The sequence below is a fragment of the Sciurus carolinensis genome, chromosome 14 (genome assembly GCF_902686445.1).
Source record: "Sciurus carolinensis chromosome 14, mSciCar1.2, whole genome shotgun sequence".
In the NCBI taxonomy this organism is placed as follows: domain Eukaryota; kingdom Metazoa; phylum Chordata; class Mammalia; order Rodentia; family Sciuridae; genus Sciurus; species Sciurus carolinensis.
Window position 1 is genome coordinate 24,463,641 of NC_062226.1, and position 21,351 is coordinate 24,484,991.

General features: G+C 43.9%; 3 protein-coding genes and 1 pseudogene across 3 annotated transcripts in view; 3 read left to right on the forward strand and 1 right to left on the reverse strand.

Moving 5' to 3' along the window:
- The window catches only part of Elp1 (elongator acetyltransferase complex subunit 1), a 62,501-nt gene extending 50,733 nt beyond the window's left edge, over nt 1–11,768 (forward strand). The window contains exons 30-37 of the mRNA XM_047525228.1: nt 1,013–1,075; nt 1,589–1,649; nt 3,572–3,685; nt 4,699–4,807; nt 5,909–6,036; nt 6,502–6,656; nt 8,339–8,414; nt 11,131–11,768. Coding sequence (XP_047381184.1) covers nt 1,013–1,075; nt 1,589–1,649; nt 3,572–3,685; nt 4,699–4,807; nt 5,909–6,036; nt 6,502–6,656; nt 8,339–8,414; nt 11,131–11,195 — 771 coding nt within the window. The 3' untranslated portion in view covers nt 11,196–11,768. The remainder of the gene's footprint in view (nt 1–1,012; nt 1,076–1,588; nt 1,650–3,571; nt 3,686–4,698; nt 4,808–5,908; nt 6,037–6,501; nt 6,657–8,338; nt 8,415–11,130) is intronic.
- LOC124965054 (uncharacterized) lies at nt 2,125–2,251 on the forward strand (annotated as a pseudogene).
- A 3,174-nt stretch (nt 11,769–14,942) lies between the features above and the next one.
- On the reverse strand, nt 14,943–16,265 carry Actl7a (actin like 7A). The gene has a single exon (XM_047525677.1). The coding sequence runs from the start codon at nt 16,263–16,265 to the stop codon at nt 14,943–14,945; it is 1,323 nt and encodes a 440-aa protein (XP_047381633.1).
- Nucleotides 16,266–17,837: 1,572 nt separating this feature from the next.
- Nucleotides 17,838–19,792, forward strand: Actl7b (actin like 7B). The gene has a single exon (XM_047525405.1). The coding sequence runs from the start codon at nt 18,536–18,538 to the stop codon at nt 19,790–19,792; it is 1,257 nt and encodes a 418-aa protein (XP_047381361.1). The 5' UTR covers nt 17,838–18,535.
- The last annotated feature ends 1,559 nt before the right edge of the window (nt 19,793–21,351 follow it).

Below are 21,351 nucleotides of genomic sequence, written 5' to 3' on the forward strand. Positions count from 1 at the left end.
CCCCTGCTTCACTCTTTCTGCCAAGGATTGCTTTAGCTATTCTGGGTTTCTTATTCTTGCAGATGAATTTCATAATTGCTTGCTCTATTTCTGTAAGGTACATCATTGGGATTTTAATTGGAATTGCATTGAATCTGTATAGCACTTTAGGTAGTATGGCCATTTTGACAATATTAATTCTGCCTATGAGGGTTAAACCTTCTTGACCTTGAATTTGGTGCAGTGGATTCTTGGAATTAACACAAAAAACACAAGCAACAAAAGAAAAGTCCACAATTTGGGTTTTGTAAAAATTCAGAATTTTTGTATTTAAAGGACATTATCAAGACTGTGAAACAGCTATCTCTAGAATGGAATAAAATATTTCAAATCATATATCTGATAAAATAATATCCAGAATATACGAAGAACTCTTATAACTCAATAACAACAACAAATAATTTTTTAAATGAGCACAGGATTGGAATAGATTATTTTTCCAAAGAAGATATATAAATGACCAAGAAACACATGAAAATGCGTTCACCATGATTGGTCATTTTTCAGTTTTCTAAGGGTTTGAAACTTTGAAAGAAAATTTTTGAGGAAAAAAAAAAAAGCATTGAAAAGAGCAAAAAGACTTTGAAGATTACTATTCTAGTCTGCTGTTTAAGTTTTAGAGTGTGGTGGTCTTCACAGTTCTGGAGCCCACCTAAACCTGCTGAAGCAACCTCGGTAGTGAAGATGGGGAAATGGGCATTGCTAACAGACCTACCTGGTGGTTTTGATGTCCAAGAATGTAAAGAGGTCATATTTACCTGTTCTGTCATCATTTTGAGGAGACACCACCCCTCCTTTGTCTTTTGTACCAGTGCTTATGGAAATTAATATCCAGAGTGCCTTAGGAAGCTGTGAGTTTTTAGTGTGAGGGGCGAGGTGGGCCAGGGAGATGGAGGCAGGTCCGAGCAGTTTTGCAGTGGGTTTTGGTGACATCTGACTGCTTACTTCTTTCAATGGTTGTCTTCCTTACCAGGATTATGAAGAAGCTGTGCTCTTGCTGTTAGAAGGAGCTGCCTGGGAAGAAGCTCTGAGATTGGTAAGAAATTTTAAAATCTTTCTTGTGTTGGGTGCTAATGAGAGGAGCAGAAGGGAGACAGAATCACCTGGAATCCCTTATCCTCTGAGTAAGTGAGATAAATAGGAATGGTCAGGTTCCCGCCTAAGGATGAATGTGCCTTTAAAACCATGTTTTAGAGCTGGGATTGTGAACCAGTGTAGAGTGCTCATCTCGCATGGGTGAGGCACCGGTTTGATCCTCAGTACTACATAAAAATAAATAAATAAGATAAAGGTATCGTGTCCATCTACAATAACAACAACAAAAATTTAAAGATAAAATAAAACCTCTTTTAAGATTTATCCTTGATAATGTGTGGAATTGGTCTTCCATATATGAAGTATTACTGCTTTTTATTAAAACGAGTTGAATTTCCTTGGCATATAGGAGGCCTGCTTCTCAGGAAACTATCTCAATCACCTCTGAAATCCAAGTATCTTAACTCCAGCCACTAAAAGTTTTCTTGCCTAAAACTTTTTTTTTTTCTTTTAGGTATATAAATATGACAGATTGGATATTATAGAAACCAACATAAAGCCTTCCATTTTAGAAGGTGAGGGTTACATTGTAGATAGCATTCTCCATTTGGAAGTACAGAGAAGGGGAGAAGAAAGATGGGGGATACTCTGTTACTGCTTTTTTTTTTTTGATATCAGGAATTGAACCCAGGGGCACTTTACCACTGAGCCACGTCCCCAGCCCTATTACTGCATTTTAAAAGAATGTGGTATATAGACTCGATCATAATTTTTTAGACTATGCTGAACTGTTAGTTACATGTAAAAGCTTGAACTTTAGAAAACTCTGATTAAAAAAAAAAAAATTAAGAATCTTTGTGCCAGGCTGGCACACACTGTAAATCCCAGTCACTCAGGATGCTAAAGCAAGAGGATCACAAGGTCAAGACCAGTCTAGATTACTTCGTAAGGCCCTATCTCAAAATAAAAAGGACTGGGGATGTAGCTCAGTGGTAAAATACCTATGTATTTAATCCCCACAGCCAAAAAAATCCCACAAATCTTTGTACTGCATGGGTTTGGATTATGATGGGCTGTCTCACTGGTCCTGTCATAGTGTCCTCTGCCAGAGCAAACTCTGGCCGTGGCCTTTGTTCTCTGTTGGTGGACTGCTGGCACTGATGTAAGCCGCACAGTGAGGTGGGGGGAAAGGAATCTTTGTTTTGGGGAATAGTCGGTAAACATGAATATGAACTCATTAGGTAATAGTATTGTATCGGTGGTAAATTTTTTACATTTAATCTTGTGACTTTGTAAGATAATATCCTTATTATGCTTAAGAAGTAAATGCCAAAGTATTTGGGAGTGAAGGAATATCTGAAACGTACTTTTAAAAGGTTCTGTAGTTGTACCAACAAGTGTACATACCTCACGTGTGTAACGCACATGCATACACAGGAACACATATGCACAGAGAAACAGGAAGCAGAAAACATGCAAAACATTAACGATTGGTAAATCTGTGTAAAGGGTATATGTGTGTTCGTCAAACTATTACACTTCTTATAAAGATCTGAAATATTTCAAACTGAGATGAAAAGTAAATAAAAAGAACCTTTGCACATGTTGTTTATGGTTCCTAGGGAATAAATGAATATTACAAGTCTAGAATACTCTGATAGCTGCTATCCCTTAACAAGATGGGAAAGAACAAAATCAATCTGACTTCTAGAAATCTTAAAGAGTGTGCATGTTGATTTTAATCTCTGACTTTTTAAGTAGTCTGTCTCATAAGGTATGTCTGGCCTTTCTGACATTTGCATTTATTTATATTCTTTGCCTGTCTGCTTCTTCCATCCCCATCCTAATTGGAAATATTATTGGGGTACTTTTGGCACTATTCACTTTAATTGTCCCTAACTAGATCCACAAAGCATCCTTCCTGCTATACCAGTTCATTTAGCCAGCTCTTTCTTGGATTTACATGAGTGATGAGAACATAAAAATATGTTAATAATTCAACTGCACAAGCCTAATACCTATTAATAAAATGTGTCCTTGGATAGTACTATTTTTTTTAATAAATTCTACTAGTGACATTTTTTGTAATTTTTCCATTGGACAATAATTTTCAGGAATCATTAGATTCATTTATTCTATACACATAGGCATTTTGATGGGTGCTTAGGAAGAAACATTCAAGTAACTTCTAATTTTTGTTAATAGCTTCCTGTGCACTACTTTTATTTGCCAGTCTTTTCAGGGGCTAGGTACCGAGTCTTGGTTCAGATAATTTTATAAGTGTAGTCTTAGGTGTTCTGGGATGATACTGATAAACCCAGATTTGGAATCTCAGTCTCCAATTCATTAATGCTCATTGAAGAAATAATCCTGCTGGGAAGATTTGTTGCCTCTTTTTGTTGAATTTTAATCCTTCCTGACTGCTTCTCCACTCCCCTTAGTTTTTTCTCTTTCCTTAAACATTACATTCCAATTATTTTCCATTCTGTATCCTCAGCCCAGAAAAATTACATGGCATTTCTGGACTCTCAGACAGCCACGTTCAGTCGCCATAAAAATCGTTTGTTGGTGGTTCGAGAGCTCAAGGAGCAAGTGCCCCAGGTGCCTCTGGGTGAGTGCCTACATGAAGCCTGTTGATGCCTGTGCGTGGGTCTTAGTGATGTCTAAGCTGCTTAGTGTCTGCTGTAGTCTGTTTTCTGTTGTGATAATAGAGTACTTTAGACTGGGTAATTTATAAAGAAAAGAGATTTATTTGGGTCAGAATTCTAGAGGTACAAGAGCATGGCATCAGTATTTCCTGGCTTTTGATGAGGAGCTCATGACAGAGAGGCAAGTGGACATCTGTGAAGAAATACATGTGTGCAGGAGAGGAGAAGAGGTGGCAGGTTCACTTTATACAGCCCAGTCTTACAGCAACCAGTTTAGTCCCATGGGAACAAGAACTCACTCTTACAAGAAAAACTTAGTCCCTCTTAAATTCATTACTACTGGGCTGGGGTTGTAGCTCAGTGGTAGAGTGCTTGTCTAGTACATGCTGAGGGGTTCAATCCTCAGCACCACATAAAGATAAATAAAATAAAGGTACTGTATCCATTTGCAACTAAAAATATTTTTTTAAAAAAAATTATGACTAGGTCTCAACACTAGCCCTTTAAGAAATTATGACTCAACATGAATTGTTGAGTTGGGCCAGGCTCTATTCAAACCATAGCAGTATTCCTCCTGTGGTTGGTTACTATACCATGTGGAGTCTGAGGCCCCTAGGGACTACACGTGTCTGTATTTCTGAGTATTGGAGAGGGTCTTGGGGTCAGAGCCAAGCATAAACCAGAAGAGCTGTGCCAAGTAGTCCCACCTCCCCGCATCCAACCAGCAGTGACTTGTTTCTGTTTCACAAAATAAGTTTTCCTCATTTCAAAAAAAGGAAAAGAAAAGGAAAAAAAAAGTTTGGTATGCTACTGATCCACAGGAATAATAACCATGTTCAAGATCTCACTTATTTTGAGATCAGTAATTTTCATCCCTCTTTTGATATGTACTGGTTGATTGTAGTCTACTTACCTCACTGAAGGCAAGCCACATTAGCTGGGAATTTTTCATCCGTGTCTGGTTCTTCTTTTCCAGATGAGGTGCCCCACGGTCAAGAGTCAGACCTCTTCTCTGAAACTAGCAGTGTTGTGAGTGGCAGTGAGATGAGTGGCAGGTACTCCCACAGTAACTCCAGAATATCAGCGTACGTGTCACTCTGCTTCGTACTGCGACCATCCCGTGTAAATGGAGAAACTAGAAGCAACTAAGTTGGTTTTCTACTAGGACAGTGCAGTGGGAATGGGGAGGATTTTCTTCAAGGCCAAGTGGAAGTTGTGCAAGGACTTATGCAACGTATTTGTGAGCTTACACTTGGCATTGAAATGTTCTCTGCAGCTTTGTGGTCTGGAAGTTTGCCTAGTGAGATGAGGTACTTCACTATCTAGTCAGTTTAGATAACCTCTGATTGTATTGGTTTAACAAAGAGTAGGTGACTACAGTGAAAAGATTTTGAAGACAAAAAAATCTTTCAGGTATCTTCAGAATCAGGATTAAAAGAGGTTGTGGATATAATGTAAGGCATCACACCTTGACTTCGTGTCACAGTTTGTCACAAGTATCAAATGCCAATGCAGCAACTACCAAAGACTTACAAGGAGATTTGAATTATAAGAGCTTGTGCTCCTGCTTGGAAGATGCAAAACAAGATTTTCTGTTTAAATTCAACTCATTGATAACAGAGGACTGTGAAGATTTGTGTAGTGATCAGAAACTGTAACAAATGCAACTTGAATTGAATTTTTAAGAGTTAGAAAAAAACAAATAACATGATTAAAGCTCTGCAGCAGGAAGGAATGGGATTCAAGTACATTCTGTTATATTCCAAACTGGCATGTTGTATCTCCTCATTTAAATGTTATTTTGTTGCTTTTAAATTTGTTTAGTTAGTGTAAAATTCAAATTGGTTGTTCTACTCCTAATTCCAGGATGGTACAAGATATAGCTTTATTTTACTCTATATTTTAATCAAAACTTCAAGGAAAAACATCACTCTTTAGATTTTTCCTTATTTCCTTATATCCTATATAAGGATTATATCCTTGAATAGGATTTTCCTTTTATTTAATTAGAAGACTTACAGTCCCCTATTATATGTTAGTGTGTAGCTTTAATACCATGTTCCTCCAAAATACATGTACATCTGTAGACTCACATTTCCCAGAACGTTGGTGACCAATAGGCATTTATTTTCAGTTCACTCAGCCCAGGAAGAGCCCCTTTTAAACATTTCTCTAATATCCGACAGGAGATCATCTAAGAATCGCCGCAAGGCAGAGCGGAAGAAGCACAGCCTCAAAGAAGGGAGTCCGCAGGAGGATCTGGCCCTCTTGGAGGCATTGAGTGAAGTGGTACAAAGCACTGAAAAATCGAAAGGTGTAACACTGATGATTCTTGACCACAAAAAATAGTAAATGGGCACCAAACCTAGTTCCATAGATTACAATTTTCAGTAGATACAATTTTCCCAATTTGAGGAAAGAAGAGAATTTTCAGCAGGAAGGGTCTTCTTAGTGCACATTACTCAGACAGCCCTGCTCAGCAGCAGCCTAGAAGCCTTCCTCCATTGGATCCACCTAACTCAACTATGAAACATAAGCACTTAAGCCAGGGTAAAGGACTAGGTGGCCTGGCTTCCTGCGTGGCCCCAGTGTGTTTTTCCTTTTGTCGTAGATGTGTTTAATTACTTCAGCATTTGGGAGGAAAGAAGTAGATAAGGGAGAAAGAAAGCAACTGTAGTTTGACCCTAGAAATGTTCTGCTTGAGAAAGAAACTGTGGTATGATTCTAGCAGTGAAGCTGGGGACCCAGCTTGCCACTCACTCACATTTCTTCTCTCTAGATGAAGTACACCGTCTTTTAAAGATGCTCTTTCTCTTTGAGTTCGATGAGCAAGGAAGGGAATTACAGACAGCCTTTGAGGGTGCTCTGCAGCTGATGGAAAGGTCGCTGCCAGAGATTTGGACTCTCACCGACCAGCAGAATTCAACCACACCTGTAAGTTTTCTCAAAGGCAGTGTTTTCATCATATTGATAGGTTATTACATTCACACAGTCCCTTAAAAGTCAAAACAAAGAACTTCACTGTGCTTAAAATATCATATGTCATCCTTAAATTATCTTAGATTTGTGTTTAAGCTATAAGTAAGAAGATTTTACATTTGCCTTTCAGTGGCTAGTGCAGATCGGCAGATGTTAAGTGACATACTCTTTCTCTTTTGGGATATAATTATCTGTCATAGAGAAGATGGAAAAGTCTTCCTTGAGCATAGAGGATGGAGTGAGCGGAGGGGAAAGCTAGGATCAGAGTTGACCTCTCACCTCCCAGTTGAGAGGTCATGGTTGGGACTGAAGCTTTGTGTCTCATCAGGATTTCTCATGTACTGTCATCTGGTTGTTCATCGTGTACACTCTGCTCACTCTGACCCCTCAGGCCTGTCGTAAAGAGTTTAGACTTGGATTCAGAAAGGCCGGTCTATCAGGGTCCAGTAAGGAAAGTAAAACCCACAATTGTTACTCCCTCACAGAGATTTTAATACATGGGTTGGTGAAACAAGTGCTGGGCAACTGAAGAGGCAATAGGGGACCACAGAGGAGGGAGGGACACGAGACAGTAACTAGAGGACAGCATTTGCTACCCCTGTAGCTGGGGAACAAAGTGAGGAGCAGAAAAGTTTCAGGGATTATTATGATTTAGAGGGCTTGCTCCTCTCCCTCCCTCATTTGAACCCAGAGACTGGCGTATATTGGGCAGGCAGTCTACCATTGAACCACAGCCCCAAGGCCTGGGTTCTTGAACATGTGAGAAGAGGGTTCTGGCCAGCTCAATCTGAAATTTCTAGGGGCATGAGTCTGGTTCTGAGTGTATAGAAATGAACGGAAACTGGTATGAACAGCTGCTGCTGAGGTGAAGGCAAGCAAATCCCTTCTTCCTCCAGCCTTCTACTGTCCCTCTGAGGCCCCCTGTCGGTGGAGCATAATAAGGAGCCAGCTGACAGAGGAGTGTGCTTTCAGGCCCCAGCCCCGGCTTCACAAGCTTTGCCTCAGAGTTGGTTTCGTGCTTTCAGGCAGGAGGTTGAGTCATCTCAGGAAATCTGTGCTTTTGTTTTAGTTAGTGAAAGTACGATGATGAGATATGTTTGGGATACCATGAGTCGCTTGAAAGTACTTTTGAGTGCATGGATTACGTCTAAGAATGTTCTGCCAGGGACTGCTTGGAGAGACGAGGGAGCAAGCCAGAGGCTTGTTGAGGGCCTGAAACTCCTGTGAAGTCTTATGCTTCAACATGGGTGTGGAGTTTTTGTTCCACTTGTGAGATGCACATATTTGTATTTGATATTAAAGTGACTCTTTCCCATGACTGAGTATAAGTGATACTCTATGTATTAGGTAGTCTCTGATATTTTGTGTTGGGATATGGCTTGCTTATTTGGAAAAGGTCAGGTATATATTATTTTAGAGTGTCCCCCTGCCCCATTATTACTTTTTTTTTTCCAGGAGGAAGGAGATTTGGAGTCCTGAGTTGAAACTGGCAAATTCATGTAGAAAAAGATAATTATTGTGTCAGTGCAATACTAATAAAAATGATAGACTGTTTATTGCTAAGCATTTGAACCTTTGGTTTTTGCAGACATCAGGAATATGTCAATCTTTGCTTATACACTCTATTTTCTACTTAGGTTCTAGGTCCCAATTCTACTGCAAATAGCATCATGGCATCTTACCAACAGCAGAAAACTCCTGTTCCTGTTCTTGGTTAGTATCTTCTCTCGAAATTCTGAAAATACTGAAGGATTATCTGTCATAGGTGCTTTGAAGGTCAGCAGTGCAAGGAGAGATTGGGTATTAACTATAATTCCCCCTCCATTTGAGACTGCATCTTTAGGAAGATCACTTAAATGCTTCTACAGTGACAGGGACCTGATAGAGGAAAGTCCAACATGATATTAAAAGTATAATTTTTTTTTTAATTTAGTGACTCTGAAATACCCTTGTTCAATAATACCCCGCCTCATGGTTAAAGTTCAAACAGTTTACTTTTACACATACATTTGGAAGTTTCTTCCAAATCATCATTTTTGGTTTTTTGCAGTTAAACATGGTATCTTGGAGACATTTTCATAATCCTTCCTTATGCACTGGACCTTTTTATTTAACCTTTATGAAAATATAATTTGAAGGCAAAGCCAAAGAATATTAGCATTTATCTGCATTTCCAAATTAATTTTATACTTAAAATGTTTTGATTGATTATTGGGAGAGATGGCTCTCAGTCAGACTCTACATTCCTAAAAGTCACAAGCCCTAAAGGCTTTGTTTTGAAAGTTCGCTAGAAACTTTTGACAGATAAATTGGACGCCTGGGTATTTGCTCTTCAGGTGGATCACTCAAGTGTACTAACCTCCGAAAAGTTAGTGATCCCTTTTAAAACAACTGGCAATTTTTACTACTCTCATTTGCATTTTCTATCATGTGACAGGCAACATTCTGAAATTTTTCATTTAAATGCTACACTGTAATAGCATTTTGATGACATTTGACGTGACCTTTGGGGATTCAAATTAAGTGTAACTTTCATAGCCGAGTTGATTCCATCCCAGCAGATCTCATATTATCTGCACAGCTGCGCCCGTAGCCTTGGCTCCCCTTCCTCCTGGAACTGCTTTTGGTCACAGTTTCAACATGTGTCTTATTTCTGGGGTACTAAAAATTCATTTTGGACCTGAGGCAATTAGGTAATTGTTTAGTTTGTACTGTTCTGTGATCCCCAGACCCCTCTTTCCCTTGCTTCTTGCTGCAGACCTGAGGATGACCTTCAGTACAGGTCCACGCACACTGTTCCCTGGGGTGTTCTAAGTGGCTTCCCCCATCAAAGAGCACTTCCGTTTTCCAACTAGCCCTTAAAGATTCAAATACTTGAAGGGCCCCTTATCATCTGAGTGTTTGGGAACAGTGCCCTGTGGCTTGGGGAGGAAGAGGTTCTCATAATCCATAAATAGGCCTTGATAAACTGCTTGCAAAATTAGTCCCACTCAAATATTCCTGAACTGCCCTTCCCCAAGCCAGTGGGGTTAAATGGACTCTCAATCACCTGGGATCAGCAACCTAATGGGTCATTTTCTGTAGTGGTTTCATGTTTCAGTTGGTGCATGGTCATGCAGAGTGATCGCGAGTCTTTCAAATATGTAAGCTTGTATAAAATGCATGAAAGTGATATTAGAAAAAGTGCTTAAATCACAGCAAGGCTGGAAATGTTACAGTGGATAGGTAGGATTGAGGTCCTTTGGAAAAATTAAAAAGCCCTTAAAGTATTTTTTTAAATGACTTTTCATGCCATGAAATCCACCATGGAAATGTGAATGACATCATGCCTTGCTGTCGTAACAGTTTGTCAGGATAATTACTTTCCTACCAAAAAGCCAGTTTCTGATATTTATTTTTAATTAAGTCTTGACTTAAATGCAATTATAGTTATGTCTAATTTTTAAAATAAGATAGAATATATATAAACTTTAATCACTAATTTATGAAATTTATGGACTTTGTTGACCATGAATTTATTTATATAGTCTTTTATTAATATGTGACCAAACAAATTCTCTGGTGGACTTTTGTCCATACAGTTCTTTTGTTTCAGGGTTGAGGGTAGAAAGTAGTAGGTACACGTGTAATTATAAAACTGACATGATCAGAGAAAATCTGGATTGTAAAGTATGTCAAAGAAAAGTAAAATGAGACAGTTTTTAATCATATGGTGTATGTCTGTGTATAACATGAAAATCGTACTTTTTAAGAAAATCTTGAGAGTCTTCTGCATATGTGCCCATATACTGCCAAAAGTTTAATATGAATATAAAAAATGCTGAGCAATAACATCGTTATATACATATTTTTTCATATTTGCCTTTTGTATATGATTCCTAGTTAGATAAGGGACTCCACAGATCTAACTGAAAGAGTACCTAGGAGTCTTTGTTACAGTTTCAGGACTTTCCCTTAGATGGCACCCCACCATATGTTTAAATTTCTTTTTTAGCAGGGCATCTTAGTTAACAGCTTGTGGTTTACCTGATACCACACTTTGGTTTTTGTTCAACTCTTTAAAAACGGAGGTAAATTTTACATATAGTAAAATACACAGATCTTAGGTGTTCATTGTGAGTTTTAATTACTGTATTACTGCATGCAACCACTTCCAACCCCTCCCAGTTGAAATGCTAGAACAGGCTCCTACTTTGGATCACTTGGTAAGCATGCTTGAAGTTGAATGTAGTCCCTCTTCTCAGGGCAGGGCCTCCACGAGGTTTGCGCTGATCAGGAGGTTACAAGGGTAGCTGACACATTCACTCTGGCTGTGATGGTTGTCTTATAACTGTAAAACCTAGTCACCTAGTTTATTTAGGAAAGAGATACTGGCTCAGCTCCCACCAGCAAGTGACTATAAGTCTGTCACAACCTTCCTTTCTTTTAGATGCTGAGATTTTTATACCACCAAAGATGGACAGAACCCAGTGGAAACTGAGCATGCTAGAGTGACTGACGTTAGAAGGCTCCAGCAGAGAAGACTTCTTCCTAATTGTCCTTCCACCCTTTGTTCCTGAGGCCTGGCAGTGGAGAACTGGAAGTGTGATGATGTGCCTAGTGTTGCCGAGAGCTGCTATAGTGGCAGACCTCAGCAGACCCCAGGCAATTCTGTTTTTATTTCCCCGGGAGGATACATCCTAATCATTAGCAAAGCCTGGAGCTGTAGCCAATGTGTCACAATGTTTTAAGGAATTACTGCTCTTGTATTTAGTGCTGTTTGAGAGCATGATTATTTATGATAATCATGAGACTAGGTCTCGTTCCCAGCTACAGATCTGATTCATATTGGGGCCTTGGACAAGTCACATAATTGATTTGTACCTCTGTTCTTATCTGTTAATAGGGAATAATATTTCATGGTTTCTACCTCAAAAATGTGAAGACAAGTAATGTTACTTATTTGTTTTATGTTACTGGAAGAGAGCACTGTAGGTAAGAGAGAGTAGTAGTGCTACCAGCAGTCAGATGTAGACACTTAACTGGCTTCACTTTAAAGCAAAATAAAAAGTGAAATGCATCATCTAAGTCATGTGATTCAGTTTTAATTGGGCTACGCCTCCTGTAGTTACACTGGTCAGGACTGTTGTGTTGCCTGTTTACTGTGCTAGAGAGTCAGCAGTGTTAGCGCTGGAACACTTCAGGATTTCTGAAACGGTATCGTGTACCTTTGGTTTGGGTGAGCAGTGCACAGGGTCTGGCACACAGGGCTGAAAATTATTCTTTGTTCTCCAGATACTGCTTCCTTTAACCGAAATGTTTTTCTTCATGTCTAGGCCATTTTATTTATTTATAGTTTTAAACTGACCTCTGTTTTATTCAGTTTCTCAAAAGAACTTTTATTTTCTTTGGAAAAATGAGAATGTTTTCTCCTTTTGACAAGTCTAGAAAAAGCCCTGTTTATTTTGACAACAGTTTTGTGACTAATCCTTGGGTAAAGTTAAAAAAAAAAAAAGTTTTTAATACTAGAACTGTACCTTTATTTCTGTATATAAACTAATAGGAAATTCTGTTTTTGGTCATCAGAATATAGATCTACCCCAAACTGTCATTTCAGAAGACTTTCCTTACTATAGTAGAATGCTAACTATGGAATCTAGAGGTATTTGCTGTATAACCCAACTTTACTGTGTGTTTGAAATTTTTCATAAAATAGAGAAAAGATACATACTTTGCTTTGGGGAAATCTATTTTTTGACTCATACTCATAATAGACTTACTATAATTAGATGGTATTGGCATAATAAGGTTTGAGCCACAGTTCAACTTCCTCTTTGCATGGATAAATGAACATGGTAGCTTACATAGTATTTTAATATATTGTCATGCTCTTGCTTTGAATAACAGTGAAAGGGCTCATGCTTTAGACTAGAAATAGAAAGTAAATGTGTCTGTGATAATATTGTGAATTTTCCTGAATGCTTAATTTCCTTAATGTAATGTAACGACAAGAAAGAATCTGTGTGAATACAGAGTGCCATCAGTACTGTCTCTCATCTGGGCAGGGTTGAATTTGTTCATTTTGAGAAGCAGGAGGCAGGAGCAGACCTTCCAAGTTGAAAGCAAAGCCAAGGAAGAATTCGTGGGGAAGAACTTGAGTATATGGGGAAAGGAGAAACTCTGTGGCCTCGTGATATAAATCAGTGTAATTTCTTAGCACTGCCATAGATTTAAAAATTTTTTTTATATCTATGCGTATACACACACATTCACACCTACAAACATTTTGAGAAATTTGTCAGCTATAACAAGAGGGTGTTTTTTAAAAAATAAAACAGACAATTCTTAGTAATTTAAGGAGTCTGCAAGTTTGGGAAGCAAAATGAAATTTTTTCCTCTTCTGTGCCACTCTCTAAGTACCTTGGCTTCTCTAGACACACCATCTGCGTAAGCCCTTGGGATTCTTGGGTGTCCATCCTTGTCTGTCGTATTTATTAGTAAAGGTAATTAGGTAAATGTATTAGTAAAGGGTAAGGGTGGAAACCTGAAAAGCTTGGTAACTACAAATGTCCCTGAGATCATAGACATGCCACACCTCGTACGGTGCTGGTGGGCAGTGCGGAAGGCCTGCCCTCGAGTGTGCCCTGTGCCCGCAGTTACTCTGTTGGCTGTAAAGGCCCAGGAACTTCAACAACAAGATATCTTAATGGCATAAAGGAAGGAGCAAGGTTTTGAGCTTTGAGTCCACCGGGCTTGGTGTCTTGGACTCAGTTGTTTCCTCTCACTGAGTCTTCCTGTCCTTCAGCTAAGCAGGACTTCTCAGCAGTAATACTAATATTGTGGGTCACAACATTCTTTGTGTGGAATAGGGGTAGCTGTCCTGTGTGTGGTAGAATGTTTAGCTACTTCTCTGACCTTTGCCTTAAATTAGATATCGGTAGCACACATTCCTATCCCCATTATAGCCATCAAAAATAGCTTTGACATTGTCAGAATTCCCCCAGTTAGATGGATTCAAAATGACAGTTAAAGTTAGAGGTTACAGACAAGCCAAACGTGGTCTGGCTTCTGGATAGAAGGTGGATGTCTGTGAGGTCCTGGCTAACTACTGTGAGCCAGATCCTGTATTCGGGTGTTTGTTTCTGGTTTTATGTCAGCTCTGTATTTGGTTTGAAAAGTAAGCAAATAGATTCAGGTCACAAAGCTAGGTGATAGCATAATAGAGTTTCAGACTACACAGTCGAAAGCCATTGTCCTTTCTAATATTTTTTGCTGCCTGCTAGTATTTGGATTCTGAACCTTAAAGGCAGGACAAGAATGTACTTAGACACCGTTCTGAATTTCCAGTTCGGTATACTGCAGTTACAAACTCCCCATGCAGAAATACCCCAGAACCTGCTAGGCTCCAGGAAGGCTTCTCTGCCAACTAAAGATCTGTTTGTTCCTTTGGGTTCCTCAGCTGGATTAAAATGATCAACATAGAGCAGCTCCCACCGTCAGCCCCGGAACCTGCAGCTTTCATCCTGATCCACCCCAGATTCCTACTGCATTAGCCCCAGGGGCTTTCAGCCCTGACCTCAGAGCTGATAACTGAAGGTTAAGTCTTTGCCCACTTATTAAAAAGGGGGAGTGTATACGACATTCATTTTCTGAAGAGTTGGCCCCTCAAGACATGTATACATACCTCGCTCTTAATCTAGTCTTCAGTGGCAAGTCAGCACCATTGCTTAATAGGAACTAGTATTGAGGCAAAAGGGACTGTTGGAATCGAAAGAAGGTACAGTTAAAGCAGGGGTCAGATATGTTCACCAGCAATTTCCAAATCTTCAGAGTTGCTGGCAAGGTATGAAATACACACCGCTGCTTTGTGGGCAGTTGATCTGTTACAGCATACTTCTTACTGGTGTTTTGGAAAGAGTTTTCCATAGCTCCTTCCAAAGCTGGCTTAAACAAAGTAGTCCCCCCAGTGGGGAGCACACACAATAAGGACACATTAATTTTAGGGCTAGTTTCTCTCAAGAAAAAGTGTTTAACCAGTCAACATATAATGCATATTTCATTCATCCTTCCCCCACCCCTGCTTTTATTTTGGCAAATGCATATCTTGAGGCCAGTGCTGCATCTGTGAGGTTGTCAGGAAACAGACAAGCTCCGAGGGGAACACGAGGGGTGTTTAATGAAACAGTGATGAACGTGTTGGCTCAGCTCCTGTGTGTAGGTGGGTGCTTGCCCAGCAGAGCTGGTGCAGTGCCTCGTCAGAGTTCAGAAGCACCTTCTGTAGAGGAAGAAAGGCCCATGTTCCTCGTATTCGAAGCGGTGGACCCACAGTGGCTGGAAGCCCTGAAGCGAGGCCAGGATGGAACCACCGGTCCAGACGGCAGTGTCTCTCTCAGGCAGCACATTTACCTGTGGGGTGTCATTGGGACACATGCTGCTCAGCTCCTTCTGCAGACGGTTAGGGAAACCGCTGAGCATAGTGCTACCCCCACAGAGCAGGATGTTCCCCATGAGGTCCCGCTTGAGGGCGATGTCACACTTGTTGAGGCAGGACACCGTCTGCGTGTGGAGGCCCAGCTGCATGGACTTGATCAGGGACGGCTTGAAGAACATCTCTGAGCAGAGGAACCTTTCCTGACACAGGTGTATCTCCTTCCCGTCAGGCAGAGTATACTGAATCTCGTGCTCAACAGCAGGGACCTTCTTCTCTTCAATGGGGTCCAGGGCCACAAAACAGCATTTTGTCTTGATGTCCTCCACGATGCTCACCTGGTCCTCGGTGAAGTGCTTCCCCGAGTTGTTCATCAGGGTCATCAGGTAGGCGGTCAGGTCAGAGCCTGCATAGTCCAGCCTCCCGGTGATGCTGGGCAAAGGGTAGCCCTCATAGATGGGGACCACGTAGGACACGCCATGGCCGACCTCCACCACCAGGCCAGAGGTCCTTCCGTAGGAGTACATGGACAGGCGCGACTGGTAGGCAATGTGCATGGCAGGCGTGTTGAAGGATTCAAACAGCATCTCGGCGTACTTCTCTCGGTTGGTGTGTGGGCTCAGGGGTGGATCTGACACCAACACAGCATGCTCCTCGGGGACGATCTTCATCTCCTGGCGGAAGAGGTACTCCCAGATGTCCTGCACTGTGTCCCAGTCCACGATGATGCCGTGCCGCAGAGGGTTAACTAGCTTGAGACGAGCCTCCGAGTGGAGGAGCTCCTGGCCCACAAAGGTCTCCTTGCGATTATCTCCAGTCTTGGCCGTCTCCATGTAGGGCTTGCCCACAGTCGTTGAGATCTTGTGGGTGGGCTTCGGCAGGCCAGCAAAGCCACATTTACAGTAGCCGGTGCCAAGGTCCACCACCACCGCTTTGGTCACCTCTACCTTGGGCCTCTGCTTGGGCACTGTGGACTTCACGGGTTCCTCTGGCTCTGCACTGTTACGGCCGACCCACACTGCCCGCTTTGCAGGGCCTTCCTTCAGGGAGGCAGTCTGTAGGACCTGAGTCTGCATGGAGACCTGCTCCCCTGCTTTCTTGGCAGGCCCATCCCCTATGTTTGCTGCCTGAGGAGCCCACACACTGTCAAGAGCCATATTGCTCTTGAGAAAGCCCCTCACTCCCACTAGGTTCAAGACCTGAGGGGCTTAAATCAGAGGACCACTTAGCAATGTTCCCAATGATGACATCGGGGATTGTGACATCATCCAGTGATCCAGGGTTTTCTAGATACTAGGAACCTTTGTCCCATGTTCGGGCACATTTCAAGTAATTTCTGAAGTGCTTCCCCTTCTGAATTTTGTAATGAACCGATTATTCATTCAATGAATGTTTATCGAGTGCCTGCACCGGGCAGGGCAGCTGAGAATACGGCAGTAAAAAAATAAAAAGAAAAAGGAAAGGGCTTCTGCTGCTGTAGGTGGGGTTGGAGGGAGACAGACAATAAATGTTGGGAAATGAGACACGTTAGGAAGTGTTTAGAGCAGAAGCGAGAGCACAGGAGGGGCGGCAAGGCCACCGTGACCTGGGCGGGGCCTTAGGTGGTGGTAGTTGTGTGAAGCTCTGATGGAGGTGAGGGAGAGCCACCCAGGTACATAGGACTGAGGTGCTCACGTGGCGGATGAGGGAGGGCAGGGCCCGTCAGAACACCACGGGGTCCAGCCTATGGATTTAGTTGTCTGAAAGTTTTCTTCATTTTTGTTTTTTTTTTTCCATTTGTAGATGGACACAATTCTTTTAATTTTATTTTTTAGTTGTCTGAAAGTTTTCTTCATTTTTGTTTTTTTTTTTTTCCATTTGTAGATGGACACAATTCTTTTAATTTTATTTAGTTTTACGTGGTGCTGAGGATGGAACCCAGGGCCTCACGCGTGCTAGGCAAGTGCTCCACCCCTGAGCCCCAACCCCAGCCCCTCTGACAGTCTGTTGAATCAGCCACGCTCTTCACTTCCTATTGCCTAGCTGAGTCAGCGGAGCTCAGTCACTGCAGCAGCGGCTGCATGACCCAAAAAGTTGAATAAAAGTAAATGTCAGCTGCCTGGCCTTCTCCAGTGTGTAGCCTGTGGATGGAGGCAGAAGAAGCCGTGGGGTGGGAGAAGAAAGTGGGTGGCGGAAGGTGGGCCTTTGCAAGGATTTTGGCTTTGAGCAGGCGAGATGAGAAAGCACTAGACGATTCTGAAGAGAGGATCGACACCATCTGCCATCCATTTTAGCTGGAGCCTTTGTTGCTATGGTGACTGTGCCAAGCTTTTCTGTCTCACTTCAGACCCTCAGGTGGACACCTAGGACAACCTTAAGAGGAGTTCTTTTGGACATAAGCCTACTTCTCTATCAGGGTCATAAGGTCAGCAGTGAAATTAGACTCTGGGGTGTGCTGAACTCACATCACGAGACCTAACATGTCTCGGCGGCTGCTTGGACACTATCTTGCGTGCCCTCTCTGAAGCTGGGCACTTTGGTGCTGATGTCTGCCACCCTAAGGGCACCCAGAATCCAATCTTATGCTGTACCTTGAACCTCATACCCAGCCCTGTGCTCATTTAAGGGGCAGCCACTACAGTGATAGGCTTGCCCCTTTAAGGAGTTGTTGGGGTGCTCTTGGCCTCGGGAGGTATGAGAAGAAAAGGACCAAGGACAGGCTCATGAGCTTTGTGACTGTTTGATGGGGACACCCAAACGGGAGAAGAGTACTCTTGGACCCTCAAGCCTTCTGAGGCGGCTCAGTGGGTAGGAGTTGGATGAACTTGGCTTGGAGGATAGTCCTAGAGCAGTGTGCTCTTGGGTAAATCATTTGGGTTCTGAACCTCTGTGTACTTGGGTCCTCCTTCCTCCCAGGATTCTGCAACATAGCAAGTGAAGTGCCTGGTACAAGGGCAACGATATGGACCAAATTATATTGCAATATCATGTGCATGTACAAATATTTAACAACATTCCACTAAGGAATAATTCTAATGTGGCAGTAAAATATGGAAAAACATAATAGCATAACAACAACAAAAGTACCTGGTACAGTGCCTGACTTACTGTAGGAGATGGACTATTTATCACTGTGCCAAGGAGCAGAGAAGGGAAAGGTCCTCAGTGAACAGGGGGTTAGGCACGGAGTTATTAGGGAGGGAGCAGAAACCCGAGACCCCAGTGGGCTTGGATTACTAAAACTGCAGGCCACCTGCTCCCACCTGGAGCAAACTCGAGTTAGAAGGATAGGGGTGGCAGGTGACAAGACCAAGCCCTCCCCAGAGCGCCTGAATGGACCAGCCCCCAGTGACATCACAATCCTAAGTGGTTGCCAGGACGCTGCTGGAGGTGGGCTCTCATTTCTCCTTCGGGAGCTCTAGGATGTGGATGTGAGAAAGGAAGGCAGATGGCGACAAAGAACAGCCCTAGCCCCATGCCCATGGGCACTGCCCAGGGGGACCCGGGAGAGGCAGGAACCCTGCCAGGTCCTGATGCCAGCATTCGGGACACAGGTTCGACTGCGCAGCTGAAGATGAAGCCCAAGAAGGTGCGCAAGATCAAGGCCCTCATCATTGACCTGGGCTCCCAGTACTGTAAGTGCGGCTATGCCGGAGAGCCCAGGCCCACCTACTTCATCTCCTCCACCGTGGGCAAGCGCAGTCCCGAGGCGGCTGCCGACGCAGGCGACACCCGCAAGGAGACCTACGTGGGCCACGAGCTGCTCAACATGGAGGCGCCCCTGAAGCTGGTGAACCCCCTGAAGCACGGCGTCGTGGTGGACTGGGACTGCGTCCAGAGCATCTGGGAGTACATCTTCCACACGGCCATGAAGATCCTGCCCGAGGAGCACGCCGTGCTGGTCTCCGACCCTCCGCTCAGCCCCAGCAGCAACCGGGAGAAGTACGCGGAGCTCATGTTCGAGACCTTTGGCATCCCTGCCATGCACGTGACCTCCCAGGCGCTGCTGTCCATCTACTCCTACGGCAAGACCTCCGGGCTGGTGGTGGAGAGCGGCCACGGGGTCTCGCATGTGGTGCCCATCTCTGAGGGCGACGTGCTGCCCGGCCTGACCAGCTGCGCCGACTTCGCAGGCAGTGACCTCACCAACTACCTGATGCAGCTGCTCAACGAGTCGGGCCACAAGTTCACGGACGACCACCTGCACATCATAGAGCACATCAAGAAGAAGTGCTGCTACGCGGCTCTGCTGCCCGACCAGGAGCTCTGCCTGGGCCTCAACGAGCTGCGCGTGGACTACGAGCTGCCCGACGGCAAGGTCATCACCATCGGCCAGGAGCGCTTCCGCTGCGCCGAGATGCTCTTCAAGCCCTCCCTGATGGGCAGCCACGAGCCAGGCCTCCCGGAGCTCACGGCCGCCTGCCTGGGCCGCTGCCAGGACACTGGCTTCAAAGAGGAGATGGCCGCCAACGTGCTGCTGTGCGGCGGCTGCACCATGCTGGATGGCTTCCCCGAGCGCTTCCAGAAGGAGCTGAGCCTCCTCTGCCCCGGGGACAGCCCTACGGTGGCTGCTTCTCCTGAGAGGAAGACTTCCGTGTGGACCGGCGGCTCCATCCTGGCCTCGCTGCAGGCCTTCCAGCAGCTCTGGGTCAGCAAGGAAGAGTTCGAGGAGCGGGGCAGCGCTGCCATCTACAGCAAGTGCTGAGGGGCGGGTCCCCCAGGCCACTATACAGTTACAGAATTTCACATAAAGTTTTAACTTGCAATGGCTCTTGTCCCGTCTGGATTTCTTGGTCTAGTGGGGAATTGGGCTTAGAAGTGTCAGCACCCTTGGCTCTACTGGGTGGCAAGGGTGGGAAGTGGGGGCCACCTGCATCCCCTTCCTTTTCCTTCCCCCACGGGGCCCCTCGTGGGTGACATCATCTCCTAGCCTAGAGTGTGGTGTACTGTTCCATTAACTCCTCCAGGTTCAAACCTGATTGAACAGACTCTGCTCTGCTTGCCTAAGCATCAGCCAAGAGGAGGGGCATGGCTCCGCTGGGACTAGCCTGTGTGGGTAACTCCTGGTTGGAGAAGGCTTAGAAGCCTGGCATTAGGCTTCTGTTTCCGGACCCAGTGCCAGGACTGTGGGCTTGGCCAAGAACCAGAACAGTCATTACACCTGAGCCATGCACACTAGACCTTCCCCACCACCCAGAGTCCAGCTTCTGGCAGGGCTTTGAGTACCCAGCTTTGACCAGGCCTCAGTGCCAGGCACAGAAATTTCCTTTGGAAGGAGGTTGCAGGGTAGAGGCCTGAAGGTGGTAATAGGCACATTTTATTTGACTGGAACTGTATAAATTTTCCTTTTAAATGTGAATTCTTTCAGCAGGGGCCCCCATTCTCCAGGCTGCCCGGTCCCGACCCCATGATGTCTGCAGACATACAAACCTGCTGCTTCAACATAACTTTTACTTAATTAGCATTAGTTTCTGTTTCTTGCAACCCAATACTGATCATAAGTGACTAACACTGGTCATAAAAACCTAATGAGACGCAGAGAGGGGAAAGTGATATGCCCCAGTAAACAGGTGCTACCTGTGAGCCCACTGCCACATGCTAGTATTGAAGCTCTCCAGAAACTCTGTGTCTCTGTCCACCCCTCCCCATCTCCTCTCCCACCTTCCCCACCCCCTCAGCAGCTTCTGCTGTGTCTTGTCACAGCTCATGTCCTCTTTCTGTCTGGTCATCTCTGAAAACATTACTGTGTGGCAGAGACTAAAAGCACCAAGCAAATCAACCCTTGACATGAACTTGAGCCAGCCACGGGCATGACCCGAGGTTTAACTTGGAGATGGGTAGAGTGACCACTGACGGTGCATTCATCTTTGTCTCCAAAGATGTCAGTAAAGTGATAATAGGGGAAATAAATGTCCCACTGCAGATGAAGAAGGTAGTAGAGATTTCCACTTGATTCTGGAAGGAGTGGATTCAGGAAGGCACACGTCAGGAAGGTCGCAGCCTGAACTGTGAGGGGCGCATCCTGTTGTGCAGAATGGGCAGAGACTTGGGACTTGAAAATGCCACGTGGGGAGGGACACGGGTGAAAACAGACTGGGGGGCTGGAACACTCTATTTGGAAGCACATCCCCCCCCCCACTCACAGGGTACAACCTGTATGTGACTATTTCTCAGAACAACAGTTGAATTCTCTCTCTAAAGGTGGTGCTAGTACAGGGAGGAGGAAGAGGGCAGTGTGTGAAGAGCTGATCACGAACCCCACCT